The following is a 16,917-nucleotide window of genomic DNA, read 5'->3' as shown; positions in this document are numbered from 1 at the left end:
GATACTTTTTATTTTTTCATTTTTACTGGCTGCGCAAATAGCTGTTGTAGCATAAAAGAACCAAAGCCACAAAATACAAGAAGAAAATCTTGACACTTTTCTAATTTGAGTTAGGCTGTAGCCCAATTTGTGTTTGGATACATGGTAAACTGTGCCAATACTATCTTCAGGCATGAGTATTGCAGCTCACAGCTAGCAGTGAAGGATTTTAAACCACTGTTCTTGTGATGTACTCTTTGTGTTTTCTCCACTGATGGTTACGCAAGCCAGCCCAAAAGCTGCCCTCCCTGAGACTGGTCCTTCTTGAAAAGAGGAAAATGTAAGGTGGGAGGATTTACTACTGTACCTAAAAGGAAAAAAAAAAACCAACAAAAAACATCTAGCCATGTTCTGGGAGAGAACTGAATCAGTGGTTGGAGAGCTTGGAGTCCTAGAGCTCTTGTGAGCTGAATGGCATTGCTGTGCATCTTGCTGTGACAGCAAGTGCAAAGGGAAAGATCTGGTGAGAAGGTAAAGGGAGGAAAGAGGGACCTCTGTGTTCTCCTTTTGAACACTAGTCTGCCCAGTGTGGAACTGGGCACCCCTCTGAAATAAAACTGTGAAATAGATTTAGGAGACAGAAGATGGGGTTAGTTAGGAGAGATGGATTTTTTTTTTTATTATTTCTTTCTATGTCCCTTTTTTATGTTTGTGTTTTCAAAAGAAGTTATTTATGTTTGATGCCATTTTTCCATTGATACTCTTTTTCTTCAGCTTGCTTAGAAGCATAAACAGCAGTTCTGAAGCCAGTTATTAGCAGGAGGATGAATTGCAAATTGCAATTAGTGGGCTACAGCTTTTAAATGCTCTTATTATTTGCCCTCTACCCCTTCCTCCCCTTAATACTTGGCTTTCAGTTTCTTGAATATAGTATCGGCCTCTTAGAATCTGAGTCAGTAAGTGACATTCTTAAGCACGTTATTGTCTTTCTCAATGGGCGGATTCAGCACCTTGGGGCTAAGCATGTCCATCGGTGTGTGAATTTTAAGAACAAAAGAGCTATGGATCAGTCTACACATTCTATTGAAATAACATTGCTGAAGTGTATTTATGTGTATTCATTAAGCTGGTGCGAGGTGGTTTGAAGTTGTTGGGTAATTGCAACTCTGTTGTTAAAAACCCAGGGTAAATTCTTTGCCACTCTTTGAAGCCAACAGGAAACTCGTCCCTGAATTAAGAAGGTCCTGATTTTGGTTTATGTTGGTCCTAGCTACACAACTTTCAATGATGCTGATGACTCTAACATCAGTATTAGTAATGGAGACTACAAGTAAATGAGTTCTCCAGGCAATGGACATTATCATATCAGAACAATAGGACAGAAAATGTTTGATGTGTGAATCTTTATTATTTTGTACCAAGGGCTTTTTACACAAATACTTAAATAATTTAGGATGTCTAGATGTGCTTTTTTCCTAACAGAAGTTAACACAAATATTCCAAACAAATACTTGAAATTAATTTTGAGTGTTCTTTACCAGTTACTAAACTGTTTCTGTTCCCAGCAAATTGTTAGTAATGTACTGCCTCTTATTGTATGTCTGTCTGTGAATTTTATGAATCAAGTATGGGGGGTTGTATATGCAGTAAATAGAGTACAGATATTTTAAAGTATTTTTCCTGACGTGCAAGTTTTAATTTTGCAGACGATATCAGAAATTGCAGAAGATAATGAAGCCCTGGTAAGAACTTGATTAGATCATCACCTTGCATACTACCTCTTCTTTTGCATGACTGAGTTCAGGCCCTTGTGCTAATCTTTATATGTAAATATAACTGTGCATATTCATTCCGCAAGTCTTCAACTTTCTCTGTTTTCTGCTCTTTGATGCCCGTTAAAATTTTCTGATGAAGCCTTTTTTGCTTTGCCTGTGGAATGAGTGTTTCATTTCTGTAACTTCTGCAAGGGCTTTTACTATTTCTGAAATAAGGCTTTTTGCTTTGTTTCCTTTTTTAATTTCAGCAAACAAATAATTTCCCTACCTTCCCCAATTCCCCTCTTGAATTTGACTGGCTTTTGTGGTTGGTAGTTGGCAATTTTAATGGTTGATGTTAGTGAGATGAAAGTAAGAGTCATTGTGCCAGTTTGAATTCCTTTTATTTACTGGTCCCAGGTAATGCTAGTTGCAGATACCTGCATAGAGGAAAACTATATAGTTTACTATATATACTATATATAATATAGTAAAGGGCATCATATTGGAAAGTTCAAAAGCCTGCTTATTTCCCTGATGATTTGGAATGGAATTCTTCTGCGTGCTTGAAGTTAAGCACAGGCTTTGATAAATTGGAATCCTGAGAGATGTTCTAATATCTTGATTGGCTTGCAAATTTGACATCTAAAGTATAAAACCCAAGGAAGCAAAAGAATAATCAATTAAGCATGTGTCTGTCACTCTGAGAGCTCGATGTGATTTATCATGTGGAAATGCAGTTCCCTATCCAAACCATTCTAAATCATACTGTCACAAATCTACTGTAAACCAAGTTCTGAAACGTTTATTTTTAAATCGTTGCCTAATAAATAAATTATACAGTAAGAATGAATTTGGCAGGAAATTTAAATCCTTCCTCTGAGTTCACATTCTCAACCTAGTACAAAGTAACCCAATTCATAATAGAAAAGCTTAGATTATGAGGAAAATTATGAAAGTGGCATGAGGCTTATGGAATTCTTGGCATCATCAACCTGAAGCATTACCTTGGCAGAATTACACCTGAAGGCTGTGCTGCCATTCAGCAGAACCTTGATAAGCTGGAGAATTGGGCAGAGAGAAACCCTAGCGAGGTTCTACAAAGGCAAGTTCCTGCATCTGGGGAGAAATAACCTCAAATACCAGAACAGGTTGGGCACTGATTTACTAGAGAGAAGCTCTCCAGAGAAGGAACTGGAAGCATGGTGGATGACAAATTGACTATGAGCTGGCAGTATGCCCTTGCAGCCAGGAACTTAACTTTGGAAGTTAAATAGTGCCAGTAGAAACTTCAGTTTACATTGGGGTACACAGTTCAGTATGTTGAATTCCAGTATTAGTATGTGAGATGATACAATTATAACAGAAAGTATTGAGTTTGGGACTTGTGCTGAAAAAGATACCAGAGCCATTGGTCAGGATATGAAAATAGTTCTGGAAGCTGGCCTGTTCATATGTTTTGAAAGTAAACCGTATACACTAGTGCTCTATGAGTGCAGTTATTGAACATCCTGACTATTTTCCGACCACGTATTAGTGAGAAAAGATTCAGTGAAACAAGAACTTTAAAAAAAACCCCTCAGAGCTTGATACAATGAACTAAACTATAATGCTTTCCATCCTCCACCTGCTGTCTTCTTGACTAAGAAGCTTAAAGAAACCAAATGCTAATTTATAAAAAGAAAAGTTACTTGGGATTACAGGATGACATCATAAAGTGACAATATATTATTTTACTCTGATAGCTTGCACATGCTAGCCTGGCTTAATTAAAACCTGATTTTGACAGAAGGGCCTTGTTTAATTGCTTTCTACACTGAAGGAAATTTGGCTAAAATGTGACTTTCTCTGTCTTTTCAGTTGTAGGTGTTTCCATTTTGTTTTGGGATTTTATTTATCCCATTGCATCTGATAGTGGAATTAAAAAAAAAAATCCCATGAGACAGCTCTATTAATTGACTTCTGCATTGCAGTTCTGAGTTGTAGTCAAACCAAGCTGATTGGAGAATGCTGTCTTTCCTGTTTAGTCATTCCTTGTCTTTTAAGAAAAGTGGTCCATTTAACGAAATTACTATGAAATGAACAAAATCAGGAAATTAAAAGATGGGGAGTGAGAGAAAAGGTAATTCTAATCACATCTTCAGTGTGTAATAGTTCCTCTGGGCTAGTTTCCTACGCTTAATGTACCTTTAAGTGGATTTAGCCATATTCCGTAATCTGCACTTGGATTTATTCAAGAATAGTTACAGTTATGTTTAAAATTCACACCTTGTTTTCTTTAATCAGAATTAACTTTCAAGCTTAGAGAAGCCCTGATACTAGGGTTACAAAGCTATTTCAGGTTCTTGAAATGCAAGTGATTTTACATCAGTAAGGCTGATCCCTTCTAATGAACGCACTGAAACTGTACCACAAAAAAATATTTCACCAGTGCTTAGCACGATGAAAAAGAAAAAGATCTGTGTCAGTTGCAGTGTAGCAGTTAAGTGCATTTCCTGTAATCATCTAAAAAAATAGGGCAGCTACTATGCAGATTGTTCCGTCAGTTTCAGCTGCACTAAGTACCAAGTAGGTATGAATTGCTCCTAGTTTGATTTGACAGTGGCTTAGCTTTACCCTTGGAAAGGTTGCTTGAATAAACAAAGCAATGTAGAAGCAGTGAAAAGGATCTATAGCAATATAAAAGGTACTTGTTCACACCGTGATGGCAGAGCAACCTGCTACATCATCAATCTTCTTTTTAGACTTAGTTAGATTTTTGCCCCCATGGCTTTTCCAGGGCCCTTGTCCTCTGATGATTAGGTATATTCTGCTCCCCTGTTTAAATTTATTCATGGTCATTTATTCTTGACAGCTCCAATTTAAAAAGCTGTTCTTACTCTTTGATGTTGACCACAATGATGTCAGGCTTTTTAGCTGCCCAGTGTTAGGCTGCGAGCACAGATAAGGGACTGAAAGTTAACCGCTACCTTAACTCCTGCATTTAGTAGTAGGCTGCTACTCTCTTGTTACCTCCTGCCCCGTTAAAGATTTTTCTTTACTGCCTTCCCTTTGCACAATTAAGCTCAGCTTTGATTCTGTTTTTTCCATAAAAAGTGATTTGCGTAAAGTTGTATAGTCTTTGGCTTCTCATCTTAATGGACTGTTCACTGTATTCTGGTTGTGACAGACAGACAACAGTTAATTTCCAGGTTCTACTATGCGGCTCTTTTTATGTAAAACATGAGACTCCATCCAGCTTGGTAAAAGCTTGTATACCTTTTTTGTTTGTTTATTTTACCTGATGACAGTTAAGCCTGACTAATTGTCTTGATTTACATAATAATTTGAATAGCTGAATATTTTCCCCTCCATTATAGCAATAAAATCTTCATTTTGGTATGTGTGTAAAGCATGGATTGAGATTTTTTTTTTTTTAAACATCTAGGGGATTGGGGTGCTAAAGTGCCATTAATTTATTTTGATAAGAAATCCAGGGGACCCCTGGTGGCCTAGAGGTTAGCATGCAGGACTCTCACTGCTGCGACCACGGGTTCGAATCCCAAGTCCCCCGGGCAGATGGTAGCTCGTTAGCCCTGTGAGGCCATCCGTCTATGAGAAGGTCACTCTAAACAAACCTACGTCCTGAGGACCTCACTGCCATTGTCCAAGCTTGCTTGGCCCCAGCAGATGAACCTTAGGATTAAAGGGTGGGCTCAGTTCAGCGCAGGCTGTGTCTCACCTAAAAAATCCATTGCGCAGGCTGGAAAGGTAAAAGACCTTTCCCCAAATCTTCGTTCGCGAAGACTGGCCATTATTATTATTAAGAAATCCAAATTGCTCTAAGCATCTTTCAAAATAAGCACACAGGATAAAAAGATGGTTTAGCCCATAGAAATGATACTAGGAAGGCATGTGAGAGACAGGTGTAGTAATCAGGGTCACATGTACATTCCTGTCATTTTTATTTTTAGGAAAGAAAAACTAGTATGAAAATATGTGGAGGTTTTTGTTTTTTTTTTCCTTCACAGAGTCCTAAGGTAAGAATGCAGAGAATTCTTAGGAATGTAAATTAACAAGCTTTGACCTGATATTTCTCTAAAGCCTCGAGACACAAAGTGTAACTGTTGACTTAATTCTTCAGTCAGGTTTGTCAGAGAGGTTGAGGTGCCACAGGCTGTGTGTTAGAGCATGGCCATCCATCCACACTGGAATGGCTCATGCTGGGACAACTGATGACATTCCAAACCACAGCTTTCTGCTGCTGAAGAGGCTTATGCCAAGAGCTGCTGTGGGTGAGGAGATGCTTCATGACCAGCTCTAACAACGGTGGTAGGAAGTGGGGAGTCAGCAAAGAATGGTGAAACTTCATCAGCTATCCCAGTGTGAGATGTCCTCACCTAAAAGCCAGAGCCCTGAACAGCATTCAGGAGGGCTTGTAGAAGTCGCTTGCCTGAGAGCACAGATCATTAAGATGTCAGTGTTAGTGAGATAAGAAATTGCAGTTACACAGTGCATCTTTGTGATTGTTTTTCCCCTTTGCTGCCATGACAAGCATTAAAAAACACCTTCATCAGGAATTGTCTTCAATCTATTAAGTCATTTTACCAGAGCAGCAAGGGTTTGATATTTACAGAACTGTTGTGCTTTGTGCTGTGGATTAGTCTGAAAAGATTTTATGAAGAAGGAAGTGCCATTATTTTTCAGACTTTTCATATGACTAAAATACTTACTGAGACTTTGAGTTAAACAGCTCCTACCATGTTTTTTCCAAGATTACTACTTTTATGAGCAAGCTTTGATTCCCTTGACATTTCTAGCATCTATGCTGTCTGCTGCTCTTAATAGTATGAGTGCGTCTGTGTGTGTGTGTTTTGAAATGAATTGCTTGAAAGTCTATTTCTACCTATCTTGCTTGTATTTTACCACTTAGCAATGAATCGATACTCCTCCCTTCCCCCTCCAGATGCTTTAATCCTTATGTTGCTCTAGTCACCCTGGAAATTGCTTTCATCTTTATCTGTGCTATTCCTAATGCTTATCCTTTAAGCCTGGCTTTTGACTTTTGCCATGCCACTTAGAATATACATGTGTGTGCAGGTGCATGTGTGTAGCTATATATTTTAAAAGTATATAGTATGTATGTGTGGTGCTGCATAATACATAGACCTGGAGTATTTCTTGCTGCTTGATTAGTACCAGTGTTTCACCTCTTCACTCCTTAATTATTTGAAGCAAAGTCACTGGAGTGACATCTGGTGGGGTGTGTGATCATTTTAAGTTGAAAAGTACTTTCACCTTCTGGATCCCAAACGATTGTGTCATTGTCAGATCTACTCAAACCAAGTTTATACATTAAAACCAGTATTGCCATCTCCATTAACCCAGTTCTCCCTCCAAAGTTGTGGAGGAGCCTGAATTAATCAGTATTAATCAGACAGGTTTGATGAGTAGTTTTGATGAGAAGACTGAATGAGATTGTTGAATCCAGGTTAGCTAATTCCATTCCAGCCACAGCTGTTCTGAAGATGAATATCCATGCACAGGTCTTATGTAGTTTAAGTCATCCCTCTCAACGATATCTATTGTTGATGGAGATTAGCTTTCATGTACAATTAGTTTGTAGAAGAGCATTCATGTACTAAATATAGGTTAACTGACTAAATTTTAAAACAATATATGAGGAACTTCAGCAGAGATAAATTATCTACTTAGTTTAATGCTGGGAGAGATATTTTTATCTACTTTTCAACCTATTTGGCCTATCTTTTTAATTTTTTAAAATTTTTTATTTGAATCTAATTTAGTCTATATTCTTATAATATCAACATTCCATGTATTTGTGGAAGTATTCTGTCATGAAGATGCATTTGAATTTGGTGCAAGCTTTTAGAAGGAAGCCTTTCCTAGGAATGCTGTTTTATTTGTCAGTTCATAAATAACCACTTTATGTAAAAGGAATGGATTGGGGAACATGACAGATCTGGAGCTGATTAAATTTCTTGCCGAGTCTTATTGTCATCTCTGTTATTAAATCCTCGGTTATTTGGAATGCTAATGATAACATTTTTAACCTAATATAATTCTTAAATGATTTGCAATATTAAAAAAAAGCAAAATAAACAAATAAAGCCCCTTACTCCCCAAAACAAACCCAAAAACTTTCAGATCATTTATTTTCTGAACAAAGTATACCTTGTGGAGTTACAACAGATTATTTTAGAGACAATATTTTTCTTGTTTACTCCTCAGTGTAGTTTTTTCATTTTGTCATAAATAATCAAAGCCATTGTGTATACCCTTACTTACTGTGGAAGGGAAAGATGTTTTGGATTTTTTGGGGGGTTACTCACAAAATGTCAAGAATGGCAAGGTTTTTTTCAGTGGAGGGCATCTGGGGAGATGTGATGAACAAGAGCTCCTTTCTTAAATGAAGGGGCCACTAAAAGCTGCGTCTCACCATCAAAACTCTCTAAATGCCAGATAAAATCAAATCCAGCTATTAGAGTTAAAACTGGTTTTTCTGCCTTATTCCTCTGTACTGAGTGGATGTTCGCTTATTTGTGTTAGGTTTAGGCAGGATAGTAGGATAGCAAATCACAGAGTAAGGAACACCAATTACATTGATTAACTGTGGCTTTAGTACATGGCTCAGGATTTCAACATACAGAGCTTTGCAGTTCCAATCTGACGGAGGTTTTTTTTTTTATTTTGTCTTTTCATTAGGTTATCTGTTGCATTAAAATCACTGGGACTATTCATGCTGTTTGATTGTATGTTTTTGCTTGGTAATGGCTTAGTGGCAGAGTACCTTGAAGGCGGTTTGCAGGCCCTGAAAGGGAGTATGCCCTGAAAGGTAATACTCCGCTCCCTTTCAGGCTTTGTGAGCTGCTGTTCGTATTCAGTAGTTAACTCATTGAAGGGCTTCATTGAAATCATTGTGGCTGCTGACTCTTCAGTACCCTGACTACACATAGAAATGAAGCTAATCTTTAAAAGCTGGTTTTTAACATAAAAGATTCCTGTGTAGCTAGTCAGATTAGAGCATATTATCTATGTTGATTTTAAACCCATTTTTAATTTACTTAAGTTCATACAAATGTGCATTGAATCTCAAATTTGCTGGGGTAAAATGCAGAGTAGTGGCTTGCAAACCCTAAACAATTTGACTGCACACCTGGATAAACTATAGGAGGTTTGCAATTCACTTGATGTGGTTGCACATAGATAAAGAAAAGGAGATGCATCTTCATGTTTAAAGAAAGAAATCAAGGCATTAACGGTCAGAAAAATTACTGTTTAAGATATATAATCTCTTCTGGTGCATGTTTAAAATATATTTGCTTCCTTGTGAGAGGAGGAATAAAAATTGCTTTAACTTTCTGCCAATCTACTTGCCACAGAGGTACCAAAACATGGCACCTCTATATTGCCTTCAATTAGGAGGATTTCATAAGTGCTAAGGGAAAAGTTTACTTCTTTTCTTCTATTAGATCTAAATCTCTGAATTTATAAGAAAAGTTTAATTTAGACTGTCTGATTTTTTTTGAGTCTTGCATGCAGTGTTCTCCTGGGGATTAGTTCCCTTACATAATTGCTTTCTTCCAGGTGACTATTCTTGTTGTCCATGCTAAATTGCTTTGAAGACTGTCTGTTGCACGGCCTCTCTTGCTCTTCTGCTACCTCTTAGTCCGTAATTGGCTTAATTTTCCTGCCTTTCTGAAAGCTTCCTGCTGCTTTATTCCCTCAGTCATTGCCCTGCTGCATTACTGGTAAATGTTGTCATGACTCCTGTCTCTTGCAGCTTTGGAGATATGTTGTCCTTTACACTGACTGCATTTGTTGAGCTGATGGATCATGGGATTGTATCGTGGGATACATTCTCTGTGGCATTCATTAAAAAGGTAAATTTGTAATCAATGCTATCTGTTCTATATCAGTTTAAGTTTTTGAGGTGAGTTGTGGTTTGGGTTTTTCTTCTTTTTTTTTTTCCACAAAAAGGTACATGAAAATGGGATTAAAGTGTTATTTCAAACTATAAATGTTTGTAGCTGCAGAATCTGGCCCAGCTTCTGTGGAAATCAATTGGAGAGAATTGAGATCAAAACAGTATTAGGCTTATTGCACAAGAAATTGCTTGCTCAGATATAATGTGACCTCCCTGTGCAGATACCATACAATTAAAGAAAAAATTAGCATTTTGATTTAATGTAAACTAATATGAGTAATGCCTTGTTTCTTGGAAAAAAACACCAGCTCTGAAATCTTTCCTCTGGGGGTATGGGAAGAAGAAAAACAAGTTAGTTTACAATTTGAAATTAAGATGATATCTGCTAAGTTTATCAAGTTGTACTCTGGACCCCTGAATCTTGTAGTTGAATTATGTGGATTTGAAGCAGATCTTTCCACCATTTGCAACATATCTTTCTTTTCTTACATGTAGGAGATGCACAAAAGCAGCAGAAACATGGTAGTGCTCTTTAGGTAAAGAAATTTAACAGACTTCAGAAAAAAGGTTTTGTTACTGATTTAACCCTTTTAATTTACTGTGGAAAAAAAACTAAAAACCACATCATACTTCTTTACGAAGCATTTTCAAAACAGATTGAACTCAGAACTTATTATGAGTTAAAATGCATTTGTACAGGTTCAAAAGATATCAGTTACTTCACTAAAATAATATCAGAAGCAGTAATGGAATTAATATAATCTGTGGCAAAGATATCTTCATTTTAGCAGAATAGTTAGAAAATTTGGTTAGAAAATTGTTACCACCAAAGGAACGTTCAAATTTACTTTGGTTGCCAAAAGCGAAAGAAGAATGAACTATGAAAAGAGCATTAGATACATTAGATAGTAAAGCTCAGTTTTGGTCATTAAAAATGCTGGATGCTGTTATAAGAAAAAATAGTATAATTGATCTGGTTTTTGGACTGGCATTGGGTTTTTTGGTTTTTTTTTTCCAATCTTGCAGTCTAGATGGATTATGATGGTGATGATTATTGTTATCTTTTCATGGCAAAGAAAATTCTACAACTGTTTTTTAACTGACTGCAAGCGATACAAAGTCAAGCTCAGAATGTCTTATTTGCTGAGGCAGCCTACTAAGGAGCATATGAAGAAACTTGCTAAAATTAGTTTAAATAAATGTACTTCCTTAGTGACTTAAAATTATTGTCTTTGTCTAAATTTACCAACATCTTTTGCTCTGTAGATTGTATTTCAACAGCAGAAGAAAGCGTTGTGTTCACCCCTATTAATGGCTCATCTCTTCTGGGCACTTCCATAGGTTTTGTTGGACAATGACCCAATTTAAAAAAACAAAAGACACAAACAAAAGTATTCTCTCAAAGTACCTATGAAAACCAAAACTGACAAGTAAAACCAAAAGTGAAACTGGTGAGCAAGAAAGGGACCAAGGAGAAGAATAGGAAAGTTAGAAGAGAAACAGAAGGAAAAAGAATGACAGAAATAGAGGAAAGAGGCACACGTGTGTCCTGACCTGCATGCAGTTGGGAGCCAGTAACAGCAGAGCCCTCAGTGGGGCAGTGTGGGCAAAGGGCAAACCTAACGAATCACCTTTGGCCTGTGTCTCTCTGGCAGCAATCTACAGCTTCATTCTCACTTGCTTCTCGGACCTTGGCTTTTGACAGGCCACTTGAGGTTCTTGATGGGCTTGCTGAAGTGGTTGACAGGATGGATAAGGGAGCTGATAAGTTTCTGCTAGCTGAGGGGGAACTTAAAACCGAGGGCTTCTGCCCTTTGAAGCTGCCTTTCATGTTAAATGAAAGCTAAATTGGAATGGGGTGGAATTAGTCTGAACTTTTTTTAACCTAAAAACCTTGAAGCTGGAAGAGACCTCCATAAGGACTGCTATTCCAACTCCTGCAAACAAGAATTGATGCTTTCAAGGAGAGCTTTGTTACTTATCTTGAGGGAAAACAGCATCATTTGAAAAAACTTCCTTATGATGTGCAAGACTCTCTCAAGACCTTTTTCTTGCTTGTGACAATATAATTTTCAGCTTCCATAGTTGCCTAAAGGATTTGGATTCCCAGTTCTTACAAAAAGTCATGATAATTGGATATCAAAATTGTCCTGGTTCCAGCGAGGACTGGATTATTTTTGCAGTAGCCAGAAGGGGACATGGCTAGGACTTGAAGGTTATTCTGTGCCACGTCATGTCATTTTCTGGATCAGGGTGATGTAGAGGTCGTGTATTGCCTGTTTCTGCATGGTGAGCATTTGCACGTGAATTTTTTGCCTCTCTTGTACCCCCTTTTATTAATATTGTTGCTATTACTATTCTTTTCCTTATTTCCTTGCTGTTTCCAGTAAATTGTTCTTAGCTCGTGACGCTTACCTTTTGTGTCTCCAATTCTCCTCTCCAGCCCACCACCACAGGGGGGAGAAGAAAGAGGATGGGGGAGTGAGCGAGCAGCAGTGTGGTTTGGAGAGTCTCAGTGGGAGCACTAAATTAGGGAATGCCATTTGTAAACCTTATTTGGTGCCCAGTATGGGGCATGAAGGGTTGAGATAACAACAGATCTGACTAGAGCGGAATGGAAACAAATTTTGTGTAAGCATTTGTTGTATGAGGTCCAGAGGCACTGGTCACAATGTTGCTTGATCTGTTCATGTGGTTGAGGTATGTAATCCTGTATATATTTCCATATATGCCCTATTTGCCCATCCAGGTGCTCTTTTTCAGGGCAGGGAGGGGGATCAGGATTTCTTTTTTTGCCGTACTGTGTATTAACAGTTTATGATATGATAAAATCAAGGGCAATGAGGGTTATGTTGAATGTGTGTTCAGTGTTGCTCTGCTACCCTTACCTTGGGCGCTACCTCTGTGAGTCCATTAATAATTGTACTCAACATCTAGGGAGAACCGGGAAGGATGATCTTTTCCAGCTTTTCACCCATTTTTCCTCCTTCAGGCCTGTTACAACAGCTTTTGAGAATTTTGAACTTCCTGTGGGTGTTAAAGAGAGCATGCTGTTGTTGCTAAGTCTGTCATGTCTCCTCAGTACGGTCCACACCATGTTTTGAGTTACAAAATAGATTTTAAGGAGGATCTTCCAGAGATCTGCCACCTAGATGGATAGTCATGAGCGTCATGGAATGTGGGAGAAAATGGCCTAGTTTTTGAAGACTATTCTGCTCCAATGGTTTGGAAGTTCACCCCTGAACAACTATAGGACCTTGAAAAAGTGGCAGAACATTTGAATGAAAAATGCTGTGGCAGTTCCAGTGAGGCGCAAAGTTATGCAATGTGCTGGGCCCTGGCTGTTCTTTACTAGATACTGCTCAGTACTAGACAGCACCCTCAGGGGATAAGAGGAGGAAAGCAAAGCAGGCACCATGGCCACTCAAACTGCTGCTGAACCAGAGGAACAATCCATGCTGGTAGCAGTCGCCCCTATGCAGAAGAAGAAATCCAAGACCAAATCAGTTCACATAGTGAGGGATAAGGAGGGAGCAGGGCCCTCAGAACAGGAGGGAGAGGCAGGACCAGAGATAATCACCTGGTCCCTATCCCCAAGTGAGCTGTGAGATATGTGGAAAGATTTCAGCCTCCTACTCAGGTGAGCCCCTACTGACCTGGCTGCTCCAATGCTAGGATATTGCTGCCCATGATATGAAACTAGATGGTAGTAAAGCCAAGCAACTGGAATTCCTGTCCCAGGGTGTGGGCATTGACCAGGGGACTGGGAAGAGGACAGAAACTCTCAGCCTCTGGAGGTGACTCCTGTCAAGCGTGAGGGAAAGGTAGTCTCTCAAGGATGATCTAGTAGTGTGCCCAAGCAGGTGGCACACCATGGAGAAAGGTGTCCCGTACCTGAGGGAATTAGCTGTGCTGGAGGTAGACTATAAAGGTTCAAATAATGAGCAGTCGCCTGTAGATCCAGATGAGATCCAGTGTACACAATCCATGTGAGAGAAGTTTTTATGGAGTGCGCCATCATTGTACACCAACTCATTGGCATTGATGTCAGTGAAAGGAGAACAAACAGTGCTTCACGTGAGCAGATGACTCTGGCAGTATGAAAGATCATCTCTTTTCCTCCCTACTGACCTTTGTCTCAGCTGTGGAAAGACTGTCCAAGATAAGGGGCAGATTTGAAAGACTCGAACAAGTTAGAGAGGAAATGCCACGTCAGACTCACAAGAGTATAAGGTACTGGTGCAAAATATATCCTGATGCCATCAAGATACGTAGGGGCAGAATCTGTGTCCGTTGATTCTCCATGTGAGAATGATCTGTAATGTTGAATTATATAATATTGGTTGTTGAATGACACTACCATGGTATGCCACTAACATGGACAATGAGTATGGACTGCCCTAGGTACACCAGTCATGAGCTCCTGATGCAACTTGCAACCAGCTGACAGCACATCAGCCCTCCTGCCCTGGAAAACATCTGGGATGGATAGAATGCACAGTCGTGGACTAAATGAACTCAATAGACGTCTTGGAGGGATGGTCATTGACTATGGAAATAACACTCATACCTGTGTCTGTATATATAAATACTTATAATAGAGGTATAAATATATAAACATTTATGTATAAATATATAAACTTATAAATATACAAACTGCATAGATATTTATAAACATATATAATATCTATAACTATATGTATAGATATATATAGTTGGAAGGTATAGGATTTGGACATGACATAAATGGTATAGAATGAGGGGTGGATAATGTCCTGGTTCTGGCTAGGACAGAGTTAATTTTAGCAGTAGCTAGGAGTGGGTATGGCTGAACTCGGAGATTGTCCTGTACCACCTCACATCGTTGCCGGGGATGGGGCAAGGGGTCCTTTCCAGGTCAGGATAGCATGGAGGCAGCTCACATGTTGCCAGTTTCCTCATGGTGAGCATTCGTGTGTGAATTGTTCGCCTGTTTTGTACCCTCTGTGATTAACATTGTTGCTTTTACTGTTCTTTTTCTTATTTCCTTGCGGTTTCCAGTAAAATGTTCTTATCTCACTCCATGATGTTCAACTTTTATACCTCCAATTCTCCTCTCCAGCCCACCTCAGTGGGAATGGGAAGGGGGAGTGAGCAAGTGGTGTATGGTTTGGGGTGTTTCAGTGGGGACATTACACTGGGGAATACCATTCCTAAATCATGACAAAAATACACTATACAAATTTGTTACCTGCATTTTTAGTTCCTACAAGAGGAGAAATAAAGTTTGTAGTTTTGGTTGAGATAGTTAAAAAAAAACCCTCTTAAAATTATATAATAGCTGTTTCATAAGTGTGTGATGCAGAGTCTTAGCAATGATGGATTTTTACTCTGCCTTCTAAAATATATTGTGCAGGAAAATGGGGTGGTGACTGGGAAAGTATTTTTGTGTGTCGCAGCTGTCATTTGTCTTTTCTGTAGTCAAGTGCGACTCTAGTGCCTTACTTTAAAATGATATGCACCTCTTAAAATTTTACTATGCATTGGAACTTAACAGAGAACAAAACTTAGACAGATTTTTCTGTACATTTCCAAAAACAAAATAGTCCAGGCAAATAACTAATGAACATACATAATGAAAATCAGATCTGTTTCCTTCACTGTTCTTTCCCTGTGTGGTTTTTATTCCTGGCGTGTTTTTTTTGTTTTTATTATTATTATTATTTATTTTTAAACTTTTTTTTTAACTTTTGAATACTCTCCTGTGCTTTAAGTGAAGCTGAACCAGGAAGAGAACTCAGACGATGCAGTTTAGTTTGCTGTAAGTTTCTCATCTACCCTCAATTTACATGTTTAGCTCCTATTTAATCAGATCATTGGAGTTGAATGTGTAAAGGGATTCTGATTCCTAAGTTCCCTTGAAATTGGTAGGAAGTTAAGCACCCAGACTCTTCCTTTGTATGTGGCTATATATGTTCCAATAGGACTATGCAGTTATTAAGGTTACAGGTATTTTGGTGAAGAAATAGTTTTATCCTTAATGAGAGACACATGAGAGACAAATATGACAGGATTATTTTTGAATGTTGAAAACCCTCTCTGTGTGGAGTGGTCAATAAGCAGAAGACAGCAAATAGCACAAATTTGAACTCCTGTTCATTCCTGTCTCTTCTCAAGAAGAGCATCTTTTTTTCCTACATCCAGAACTTCAAGTGTGGTAATAGAATTTCTTTTTGATGTAATTTTGCTCCCTCTGGAACTTGCATGCCTTATTTTTCATGGTAGACAAGCCTATTATTTCTAGCCAGACTTCATGCTTCACCGAGGTGGTTATGAATATATATATAGCTTGACATGAAAGTTACCCAACAGATGTTTTGCATCTATGTTCAGTGTGATACATCTTTTTTAAACACACAAGGCAGCTTCATACCTTGGGTTAGTGTTTATGAGTAAAAGAGATTATGGTGCAAGGTCAGAAGGATAAATAGGGCTAAGGCAGCCTTGGTTAGACTGAGGTTCCGGTTGTCTATACTGTTACATTTCTGCAGCACCTCATATGAATATGTTATATCCCAGTGAAACATTAACACTGTCACTTGAAGGAGCTGCTGCACCAAGAATAATTCCTACATGTCAGGGTTTCTAAAGAGGTGACAAAAGTCTGACAAGTTGGAACGCAGTCTGGACATATTGTATTCCTGCTGCACGATTGATTCATGGATGCCTGATAACTGAGGTATCTAGGGTGCATTTGGTTTAATGTGTGAGCAGTGCAGAGTTGCTCTGTGCATACACTGTCCCTATCGTAGGCCCTGTGGGCATCTGGCAACTCTGGCTGCAATGCATCAAAACACATCTGGATTACCATTAAGAGAGGTAGGGTAGTACAGTGCTTCTGAGATACAGCTTGTTACTCTAAACAGCACATTGTGCTTCATATCATAATGTAAATATTACTTGGGATTAGGATTTGATGGCAGCAGATACTCGAAGTCCAGAGTAGGAAAAGGCTAGCTGAGTTGCTTCTTTCCTCCTGTTCTCCATGGATGCATGGGTTGGTTCTTACAGAAAATAAAGTCAGTGTATATTCTCTGAACTGAGCTACATTTTGGGTAGAGTGTTCCTGTTGTGGTAACGCAAGCTAAGTAGCAGGACAAACAGCAGTGCTGTAACTGGTTAGAAGAAGAAAAATCTGTCCCTCCTTCCTTGTTGTCTCCAGACAAAGTTGCAGAACGGGTGTTTTGCTCCTTCAGTACTACTTAAAATGTCAAAAGT

General features: G+C 38.6%; 1 protein-coding gene across 2 annotated transcripts in view; it reads left to right on the top strand.

Moving 5' to 3' along the window:
• ELMO1 (engulfment and cell motility 1) overlaps positions 1-16,917 on the top strand; it is a 314,601-nt gene that overhangs the window by 100,737 nt on the left and 196,947 nt on the right. For both annotated transcript variants that reach the window (XM_027675681.1, XM_027675682.1), the window contains exons 8-9: positions 1,686-1,721; positions 9,517-9,616. In XM_027675681.1, the coding sequence (XP_027531482.1) occupies positions 1,686-1,721; positions 9,517-9,616 (136 nt within the window). The remainder of the gene's footprint in view (positions 1-1,685; positions 1,722-9,516; positions 9,617-16,917) is intronic.

Source organism: Neopelma chrysocephalum, unplaced genomic scaffold, assembly GCF_003984885.1.
Source record: "Neopelma chrysocephalum unplaced genomic scaffold, ASM398488v2 Primary Assembly neopelma1_26, whole genome shotgun sequence".
NCBI classification, from domain to species: domain Eukaryota; kingdom Metazoa; phylum Chordata; class Aves; order Passeriformes; family Pipridae; genus Neopelma; species Neopelma chrysocephalum.
Note: the sequence above shows the minus strand (reverse complement) of the source record. Positions and strands in the feature narration are given on the sequence as shown.